The sequence below is a fragment of the Chiloscyllium plagiosum genome, chromosome 1 (genome assembly GCF_004010195.1).
Source record: "Chiloscyllium plagiosum isolate BGI_BamShark_2017 chromosome 1, ASM401019v2, whole genome shotgun sequence".
Lineage (NCBI taxonomy): Eukaryota > Metazoa > Chordata > Chondrichthyes > Orectolobiformes > Hemiscylliidae > Chiloscyllium > Chiloscyllium plagiosum.
The window spans coordinates 69,527,462-69,538,639 of NC_057710.1; the positions used below are offsets into that span (position 1 = coordinate 69,527,462).

An 11,178-nucleotide genomic window follows, 5' to 3' on the forward strand; every position below is an offset into this window, starting at 1 on the left:
GGTTCAAATTCAATTGGGTATTATATCCACAATTGTAGGCACCTCGCTTTGCGAAAGGTAGGAAGTTTTGAAGAGAGTATTCAGAAAAGATTTATGAAAATGGTCCCAGATCTAGTTACATGAATAGAACATAGAACATAGAACAATACAGCGCAGAACAGGCCCTTCGGCCCTCGATGTTGCACCAACCTGTGAACTATTCTCAGCTCATCCCCTACGTTATCCCATCATCATCCATGTGCTTATCCAAGGATTGTTTAAATCTCTCTAATGTGGCTGAGTTAACTACATTGGCAGGTAGGGCATTTCAAGCCCTTACCACTCTCTGAGTAAAGAACGTGCCTCTGACATCTGTCTTAAATCTATAACCACTCAATTTGTAGTTACGCCCCCTCATACAAGCTGACGTCATCATCCTGGGAAAAAGACTTTCACTGTCTACCCTATCTAATCCTCTGATCATTTTGTATGTCTCTATCAAATCCCCGCGTAGACTTCTTCTTTCCAATGAGAACAGACCTAAGCCTCTCAGCCTTTCCTCGTAAGACCTTCCCTCCAGACCAGGCAACATCTTGGTAAATCTTCTCTGCACCTTTTCCAATGTTTCCACATCCTTCCTGAAATATGGCGACCAGAACTGTACACAATATTCCAAGTGTGGCCGCACTAGCGTTTTGTACAGTTGCAGCATGATATTGTGGCTCTGGAACCCAATCCCTCTACCAATAAAACCTAACACACCGTATGCCTTCTTAACAGCACTATCAACCCGGGTGGCAACTTTCAGGGATCTATGTACATGGACTCCAAGATCCCTCTGCACATCCACACTACCAAGAATTTTTCCATTGACCCAGTACTCTGCCTTCCTCTTATTCTTCCCAAAGTGCATCACCTCACATTTAGCTGGATTGAACTCCGTTTGCCATCTCTCAGCCCAATTCTGCAGTTTATCCAAGTCCCCCTGCAACCTGTAACATTCTTCCAAACTGTCCACTACTCCACCGACTTTAGTGTCATTTGCAAATTTACTAATCCATCCACCTATGCCTGCGTCTAAGTCATTTATAAAAATGACAAACAGCAGTGGTCCCAAATCAGATCTTTGTGGCACACCATTAGTAACCGGACTCCAGGCTGAATATTTTCCATCAATCACCACTTGCTGCCTTCTTTCAGAAAGCCAGTTTCTAATCCAAACTGCTAAATCACCCTCAATCCACTCTGCATTTATTTTCTCCAACAGCCGACCATGTGGAACCTTATCAAAGGCTTTACTGAAGTCCATGTATACCACGTCAACTGCCCTACCTTCATCTACATGCTTGGTCACCTTCTCAAAAAACTTAATGAGGTTTGTGAGACACGACCAAACTGCTAAATCACCCTCAATCCATGCCTCTGCATTTTCTCCAACAGCCTACCATGTGGAACCTTATCAAAGGCTTTACTGAAGTCCATGTATACCACGTCAACTGCCCTACCCTCATCTACATGCTTGGTCACCTTCTCAAAAAACTTAATGAGGTTTGTGAGACACGACCTGCCCTTGACGAAACCATGTTGATGATCTAAAATCAAATTGTTGCTTGCTAGATGATGATAAATCCTATCTTTTATAATCCTTTCCTACAACAGAAGTAAGGCTCACTGGTCTATAATTACCTGGGTCATTTCTACTGCCTTTCTTTAACAAGGGCACAACATTTGCAATCCTCCAGTCCTCTGGTACTTAACCTGTAGACAACGACAACTCAAATATCAAAGCCAAAGGCTCTGCTATCTCCTCCCTAGCTTCCTAGAGAATCCTCGGATAAATCCCATCCAGCCCAGGGGACTTGTCTACTTTCACTCCTTCTAGAATTGATGACACCTGTTCGGAACTAACCTCGATCCTTTCTAGTCTAATATCTCATACCTCATTCTTCTCCTCTACAATATTCACCCTTTCCTGAGTGAAAACCGATGAGAAATGTTCATTTAGTACCTCTCCGATCTCCACAGGGTCCACACTCATCTTCCCACTTCTGTCTTTGACTGGCCCTATTCCTACCCTAGTCATCCTTTTATTCCTCACCTACCTAGAGAAAGCTTTAGGGTTCTCCTTTATTCTATTTGCTAAAGACTGCACGTGTCCTCTCTTTGCTCTTCTTAACTCTCTCTTTAAATCCTTCCTAGCTGATCTGTAACTCTCCATTGCCTCATCTGAACCATTTTGCCTCATCAACACATAAGCCTCCTTCTTCTGCTTAACAAGAGATGCAATTTCTGTAGTAAACCACTGTTCCCTTGCCTTATCACTTCCTCCTTGTCTGACATACCTATCAAGGACACGCAATAGATGGGTAAAGCTAACATTGTTCTCTTCAGTGAAGAAAATATGAAGAATGAATTTGATAGAGGTATTCAAATATGGGAAGTCTGCTCAAAGTAGATAAGGGGAAACTGCTGTCATTGGTAGCAGGGTCAAGATTGAGAGGACTGAAAAGAAACGACAATGACAAGATGAGAAAACATTTTGTGCAGTTCATAGGATATAGAATGCACTACCTCAGAGTATGGTGGAGGCAGGTTCAGTTGGCTTGCAAGAGAGATCTGGATAATTACCTGAAAAGAAAATAATTGAAGAGCTATTGAGAAAAGTCAGGAAGTGGAGCTCATTGAGTAGCACAGACATGGGACAAATGGCCTCCTTCTGGCCTGAAACTGTTCTGTGATTTTATAAGGTTAGAAGTCACATGACACCAGGTTATAGTACAGTAGGTTTATCTGAAATCATAAGCTTTCAGAGCGCTGTTCCTTCTTTAGGTGAAAAACACCTAGATAATTTCCATTGTTTATTCAGGGAGCCTCGGATAAATTACAATATCCAAACTACTGGCTATCTTGAAACCAGGTATCTGAGATTAGAATAGGAATAAACCTAGAATCTTAATCATTTGTTTAGCTTGGAAACAAACCCAACAGCGTATGTAGCATTGAACATTAGGAGTAAGCAGTTTTAATGGAATCTATGGAAATTTATGTCTAGATTCTGGTTACTGATAACACGTGTAGCAGGAGAAGGTTACAAAATGTTTATGTTGCCCTCTGCCAAACTGCCATTAAGTAATTTTGTTAAAATGTCTTTCAGTTCCAGTAAATTAGGCCACAACACATGAATGTCTAGATTGACATTCTTTTCCACTTACCGTAAACATTACAACAGCATCTGATTGTATATGTTCAAGATTTTCCAGCAAACAAAAGCCAGAAGAATACTCCATTGAAGGTCTAGCCTTTGCAGCATCAACAGATTCAATCTGTCCCAATATAACTTCAACTTAAGTCTGAGCCAAGAAAAAGCAGGCATGTAAAATTCTGTCAGATTATTTATAACTACTGCAAAAATTATAAATAACTGAGGTAAGGAATAAAAAACTGTGGTTTCATTAGCAAAATCCACAAGATTTTGTTTCTTTATTTCATGTTGGTATGGAAATGTTTTCCCTTAGTAGTTGAATTGGAAGCTGAAAAACCAAGCAAAATAGTGTATGTGTCTACAACAATTCAGGAGAAAGTGAGGTCTGCAGATGCTGGAGATCAGAGCTGAAAATGTGTTGCTGGAAAAGCGCAGCAGGTCAGGCAGCATCCAGGGAACAGGAGAATTGTCGTTTCGAGCATAAGCCCTTCTGCCCGAAACATCGATTCTCCTGTTCCCTGGATGCTGCCTGACCTGCTGCGCTTTTCCAGCAACACATTTTCAGCTCTACAACAATTCAGCCTTAAGTCATGTAAATGGCCCAAGGCCGTTCACTGAAGTGAAATGTGCTGTGAGCACTGACAGGAGAGTTTTGTAACTGGAAACAGGGTCAGAGAGATAAATTTGAAGAAGTTTTCTGAAATCTTGCAGTAAGGCAGTTGGGTCAAAGCTATGACTTGGAGATGCCGGTGTTGGACTGGGGTGTACAAAGTTAAAAATCACACAACACCAGGTTATAGTCCAACAGGTTTAATTGGAAGCACTAGCTTTCGGAGCGCCGCTCCTTCATCAGGTGGTTGTGGAGGACACAATTGTAAGGCACAGAATTTATAGCAAAAGTTTACAGTGTGATGTAACTGAAATTATACATTGGAAAATACCTTGATTGTTTGTTGAGTCTTTCATCTGTTCGAATACCATGATAGTTTCACTTCATTCATGTGTAAATGACAAAACTTTTTTTTAAAAGTTGCATTATCGGGTTAACTGGAGCTCCAGAAAGTAGGCTGAGACTGCTAGATGGGATGCTGCTAATGTTGGAGTGGAAGGAGGTGAGATACATAGGGGGCTTGGAAGATTGAAGATCTCGGATTGAGGGCTGCAGAAGTTAGAAAAGTGTGGATATGCAGAAATTTGTGAATAAAAATAAGAATTTTTAATTCAAAAGATGAAAGATGGGAAGCCATTGGTGATTGGAAAGCTGGGTGATTGGGATTTAGAAATGAATGTGGGAGATGGAGTTTTGTGAGGTTTACACCTGTGTTAAGTAGTTACAAAGGCTAGTAAAGAGAACACTGGAGACGTTAAGTCTCAAGGTAAGAAAACACTAAGACTTCCAGTGTGTTGTGGGAGATATAATATTCTATAAGGGTCTAAAAGAATTAGTACTGAGGAGTTCTTTAAACAACAGCCCCTATACACACTTGGTGGAAGAGCACTTTAGTCTCTATAACAAGATCTATCATATCAGTGTAACTTGTACTTCATTGCTTATCTTCATCGAACTAAATCTTGTTTAAAATAAGAGTTTAGATAAGCAATTAGCTTCCCTCTCTTATGCAAGATGGAGCAGTTCCTTACCCTGACAGAAGATACTGGTAGCAGAACAGTCTGTGCTCTGGATCAGTAAAACAGCGGAGCCAACAAGTAACAAACCATCTTTAGCCTCGATCTGATCAGAATCAAGTTGGGGCACTGCTGGATGGCAGTGGTGTCAATGCCATTCTGATTAACCAGCAGGTTGAAAAAGAAACCACCAAATACTGTTACCTTAGTAAGTGTTTGTGATTACTTTTGGACAGTTTCATTCAATCTTATAGAAGACCAGGACAAATCTGGCACCAACATCCTGGGCAATGCAACAAATTTTATTTGTTTTTCTCACAATCTCCATCAGACACCAGCAGCTAAATATAGAAATGGGAGAGGCACTCATCTCTGTTACTCATGAATTATATCAATGATTTGGGAGGAAGTGGACAGAGATTAATCCAAGTAAGTTATTGAGCGGAATGAAATAATTGGAGGGGAAGGATGGTGAGCAGTAATTAGATGGCTTTATCAGTGTATCAGATCATCTGACACTGGGATCTAATGGAAGAACGTTAATCCACCTCAGCCTTACATCTCTATGTGGTGTTGCATAAAGTAGTAGTTGTGAAAAGCATTAATCTGGGAGTTAAACTGAATCTCTGCCTCTCTGATATATAGCTCAGCCACTCAGGTAGTCTTAAGGGGTCTAGAAGAGTTCTGGTAGTTGTAGTTAAGAGATGGTCAAGTCTTCTACTCTTCAAATTACTGTCTGAATAGTGTTTCTATCCACTAAGTTGTAATAAACTTTATCTTGTGATCTAAGATAAGTTCCGCTTCTGCAGTGCTTATTCATGGCTCATCCTTCACCACTAACGAGTAGAAAGTCCTAAAACCAAAGTACGAAGAAGGATTGGTGACAAAATTCCAACTAATTCTCTTCCCCACACAATGGATTGGAGGCAATGTAATTGAAAATTATGGTGGCACAACTGAGAGGCCAGCAACATTATACGTTATGAAGGAGGGTCACTAGAGTTGAAACATTAACTCTGTTTCTCTCTCCACATATGCTGCCAACCTGCTGAGATTTGCCAGCAATTTCTGTTTTTGTAACATCACAGCTATGATCATCTCACTGAATGTCTTTGATTAAAAATCCATCTTAAAAGGCAGGCAGCCAACATTGTCCTTTAAACTACTTCCACTGAAATAATGAGAACCAGTCAATTAACTTCTGGAAAATCTATTAGTATTTTCTTAATTTCTCAGACACTTTGCCCCACATCTTCCAGCCTCTGGTTGGTCAGAGTCAAGACATTCCCTGAAAGATGCACGCAGGTTCTCTCCGAAGACCCAACCAACAAATTATGAGGTGATTATTTGGAAAGTTTGAACTTTTGATGGGCAAGTTCCCAATGTGTGGAACTCTACCACAAAGTTCCCAAATCTAAGGTAGCGACTTCAGGTGATTTTGTATTGTTTACCCGAATTGATAGCTAGGAAACTAGCTTTAACTCCTCACCAATAAAACTGACCAGCATCCACATCACTCACACTGACACCACAATCACTCCAGGCCCATCAACTCCCTGACCCCCTAACATCTCCTAATCCAATCTGACTGGACGTCGAGCTACCTATCTGTGCACCCACTCTGCCACCTTTTCCGCCCTGCTCATCTTGCCATCTTACCCTTTTGCCACTCAACCCACCTTACCAGTCTCTCCTTTCTCTACTACAACAAACATCCCATTAAACGGTAAGACATAGGAGCAGAAAAAGACCATTTGACCCACTGTGTCCATGCCGTCGTTCAATGAAATCATGGCTGGTCAGATAATTCTCAACTCTACTTTCTTGCCTATCCCCATGCTCACTTAATTGATCTCAAACTTAGTCACTAACACATTAAAAAATTGCTTGATGTCTCAGTAGGTTAGGAAATTAGTACATTTTATCACAATATGGCTGCTTTAAGAAGGAGGCTTTTCAAATGTCCTCCGGTGGGAGGATTCAGTTGGATTAAAGATACACTCTGCCTTTCTGAGGCCCTCAGCATCAAATGTTGGACCCGAAATTCAGAGGACAGAAGGAGGGTAAAAGCGTGTATGTGAGAGCAGTGATGGTGATTGCTGCTCTTGGAAGATTTTGCCATTGGCTCTGCATCTAGAAAGTACAAAAGAAGTCAGCTAACTTTCCAGAATTCATTTTGTGACAGTTATTATGGTTATACATGTTATTTCATGTTGCCTTCAGACTTTACAGACATGACTGTAACAGTGTTCCAACAGCTATACCAGTCACGTTAACTTGTACCATATTTTGGGATGATGTATACTAATTTATTTTAATAGTTAGCTGTAAGGAAATCACCTACATGTACTTACAACAGCCAGTGGCAGCCTATGCTTTCAATATTAAGCTGGGAGAAACATGCCTGAATATGCAATTGCTGTCATTCATCCGTATCCACGTGGGTTCCATTCCTGGAACCCCGTGCAAAAGATGAAATTTGAGAATGTGGGCATTGTTAAAAAAAAGATTGAAAATTGTGGGTATTGATTTTTGTTGTTACTTACTTTTTGACATGGATGGGCGAATTTGCAACTTGTGATTTTGCAGATACAGAGGATTTCCTGTAACAGAAACAGAAATTATTGGTGAAATTCAGTAAGTCTGGCAGCAACTTTGGGGAGAAAGCAGAGTTAAAGTTTCGAGTCCAGTGAGTCTTCACCAGAACTCGAAGAACCCAACATCTACAATTCTTTGTTTTATTTTAGATGCAACTAACAGAATCCAGTCATAAAATCTCGACCTTGGTATTTAGTCATTGCCAAGTTTGCTTTTTGAAATGGAAAGCAGCAGAGAAGTTTGAAACAAAATGTAGCTTCCATGCTTGTGATTAAGATTGAAAGGCTTTATTCTGCTTCAGGCATTTTGCATATTACTTTGCTATTTCATGTCTATACCTGCTTAAATCTAAGCAAGCGTTATTCTATCAGTGATGGTAATTCAGGTGATATGACTGAGACATTTCAAAACTCTGCTCAGTCATTAAATTGAAAATGTGTTGCTGGAAAAGCGCAGCAGGTCAGGCAGCATCTAGGGAACAGGAGAATCGACGATTCGTCGATTCTCCTGTTCCCTGGATGCTGCCTGACCTGCTGCGCTTTTCCAGCAACACATTTTCAGCTCTGATCTCCAGCATCTGCAGTCCTCACTTTCTCCTCAGTCATTAAATTGCACAACATGTTTCATTTTCACTTCGGCAGCTATAGTGTATCTTGTGCAAAGGTAACCATTGTTGAATATTTAGGGAGGAAAAGTGCAATAACAAAAACAAAATACTTTAAGAGTACAGAAATAATTTCTCGGAAGGACCTTCCAATGCAGTACATATTTTACACTTGTAATTAAAGTGTGAAATTAGTTTTTGGTGATAGTACAATAAAGGGCAACAGAGAATCCAAAATGGCTCAGTAAATGCATGGCAAATGTTTTTATTAAACATATTTTCATTTAAAAATAGACTTTTTGATATTGCAACAAATACAAAGCAATACAATTCAAAACAGTACAAAGAAAGAACAAAAAACTGCACTCGTACAAATGTTTAAATCTTTCTATATACAAAAAAACCCAACTAAATAAATAAATAAATAATAACTAATAAATAATAATAATATGACTCAGCAAGACAAACACTAGCTCTCGAACATTGAGGGCATTCATTTACACATATTCATACGTTTGCCGTTCCCCTTCTCGGGCATGGCCAATTTTACACCTTAATATATTCTCTCTTCTGCTGAAGTCTTGGACAAAGGTGGTTTTGGGGGGCTGCTGTATGGCTAGACTGATGCCTTGGGCATCCTGATCCTGCCCACCAAGGCTGATAGGGCCAGCCAGAGGTTTGATACAAACTGCTGTTCTCAGAGTGGGATGTATCAAACACAAGACCACAAGCTGTTACCATTTCAGTGACTCTGGAGCTGCAGCCCCACTGGTCAGTTGGATAGTTAGTATCTTTTGAAGAAATGGCAAAGAAGATTGATTAAGGGAGAGTGATGGACATTGCTTATATGGACTTCAGCAAAGTGTTCAACATGGCTCCACATGGTAGACTGATTAGCAAGGTTAGATCACATGGAGTCCAGGGAGAGCTTGCCATTTGGATACAAAGTTGGCTTGAAGGTAGGAGGTAGAGAGTGGTAGTGAAGGTTTGCTTTTCAGACTGGAGACCTGTAACCGGCAGTGTGACACAAGAATTGGTGCTGGGTCCACTGCTTTTTGTCATGTATATAAATAATTTGAATGTGAATATAGGAGGTATGTTTAGTGAGTTTGCAGATGACACTAAAATTGGTGGTGTAGTGAACAGTGTAGAAGGATATCTCAGAGTAAAACAGGATCTTGATCAGATGGGCCGATGGGCTGAAAAGTAACAGATGGAGTTTAGATAAATGTGAGATGTTGCGTTTTGGAAAGGCAAATCAGGGCAGGACTTATACACTTAATGGTAAGATCCTGGGGAGAGTTGCCCAACAAAGAGACCTTGGGGTGCCAGTTCATAGTTCCTTGAAAGTGGAGTCGCAGGTAGATAGGGTAGGGAAGAAGATGTTCAGTACACTTGCCTTTATTGGAGTGCAATGAGTACAGGAGTTGGGAGGTCATTGTACAAGGCAATGTGAGGCCATTTTTAGAATACCACATGCAATTCTGGCCTCCCTGCTTTAGGAAGGATGTTGTGAAACTTGAAAAAGTTCAAAAAGATTTACAAGGATATTGCCAGGGTTGGACGGTTTGAGCTAAGGGAGAGGCTGAATAGGCTGGGGCTGTTTTCCCTGGAGCATTGGAGGCTGAGGGGGTGACCTTATAAAATCATGAGAGGCATGAACAGGGTGAATAGCCAAGGTCTTTTCCCCAGGGTAGAGAATCCAAAACTAGAGGGCGTTGGCTTAAAGTGAGAGGGGAAATATATAAAAGGGACCTGAGAGACAACCTTTTCAGGCAGAGGTGGTGAGTGTATGCAATGAACTGCCAGAGGAAGTGGCTGAGGTTGGTACAATTACAACATTTAAGAGGCATCTAGATGGGTATATAAATGAGAAGGGTTTAGAGGGATATGGACCAAGTGCTGGAAAATGGGACTAGATTCGGTGAGGATATCTGATGGGCTTGGAGAAGTTATACATCTCTATCCTGTACATCTCTATGACTATGACTCTATAATGGCAACCAACTAAATCTGTCCAAGTGTGAGGCATAAGAGTAGCCAAAGTCTCAAAATTTCAATCCTTTGTGTTCCAAACTGCCCTGAACTGAGCCCATGGCTGAAGTTTGTATTTCCATTGAAGTGAAGGCATTGCCTAAGTACGAGTTGGCTCCTAACTGCGCTCTAACTACATGCTCAAGTGACTATTCCTTTTGCATACCACCTCTTCTAAGAGGATTCCTAGGTCTTCTTCTAAAAATGGTGCAACATTTTGGTGTAAAAAGGAAAGTACAGGAAAAGCTCACCATGTCTGGTAGACTTAAAGAGCTGAATTTTATGTTATTTCACAATATCCAAGTTGCATTGAGTGTTTTGTTGCTTTTTCACCAGCAAGTCTAGCAAGGTCTCTTATCGTATCATACCAAGTGCACCATATTAAATACCTACCCTGCCTATGGTGTCCTTCATTCTGATTCTAGCCCTATCTAAACATAAACTGTTCCCAGAATGACTCACCACTCAGTCAAAACCCCCCAAAGACTGGCGTCCCATCCATCTGTACCATCTTTAAAATCCACTGTGTATGTGGATGAACACTGACATTCCAAAGCTTGTTGAGGGACAGATTCTGATTATGGCAGAGAAGGGGAAATTGGCACTGTGATCCTCTGACACAGACCTGGGATCCTGGTTTAGTGGGTGGTGCAAAGGAGGGTCATTGTCTTCCTGAAGGATAGGCAGAGGAGATCACACCACCAGACCCTGGCAGCCTGGTCAGAGGTTACCACTCCGATCAGTGTTATCTCCACCTTGTGAAAATACAGCCACGACTGGCATAACCTTAAAACCTTCTCCACTCTGATAGGGTAAGAGCCGCAGTCTGCCATCTGACCCACCTCCCACCAAGACTCACACTCTACCTCTCTCACTACATCCTTCATCACCTTCCCCCACCCACTCTCATTCTCCTCTCTCACATCACTAACCCATTATAGCTTTTGAGCAGACACTTGTGGCCTTCCCCTTATAACATCTGTATTCTTTTGGAGCCTCTGTGTCTAAACGTCTAGCTGTCCACAACCTGTTCAGCAATGTCTGTGGCAGGGGAGATGCAACACACAGAGGAAGTGGGTGGCGGGACCAAAAACAGATGTTGTGAGTAAGTAGGTAACTGAGTGAGCACGATGAC

General features: G+C 41.2%; 1 protein-coding gene across 1 annotated transcript in view; it reads right to left on the minus strand.

Annotated features, from left to right (window-relative positions):
• LOC122549302 (interleukin-6 receptor subunit beta-like) overlaps nucleotides 1-7,642 on the minus strand; it is a 70,319-nt gene extending 62,677 nt beyond the window's left edge. Inside the window, exons 1-2 of the mRNA XM_043688870.1 lie at nucleotides 7,590-7,642; nucleotides 7,354-7,410 (exon numbers count right to left, since the gene is read on the minus strand). Coding sequence (XP_043544805.1) covers nucleotides 7,354-7,410; nucleotides 7,590-7,605 — 73 coding nt within the window. The 5' untranslated portion in view covers nucleotides 7,606-7,642. The remainder of the gene's footprint in view (nucleotides 1-7,353; nucleotides 7,411-7,589) is intronic.
• Nucleotides 7,643-11,178: the final 3,536 nt, after the last annotated feature.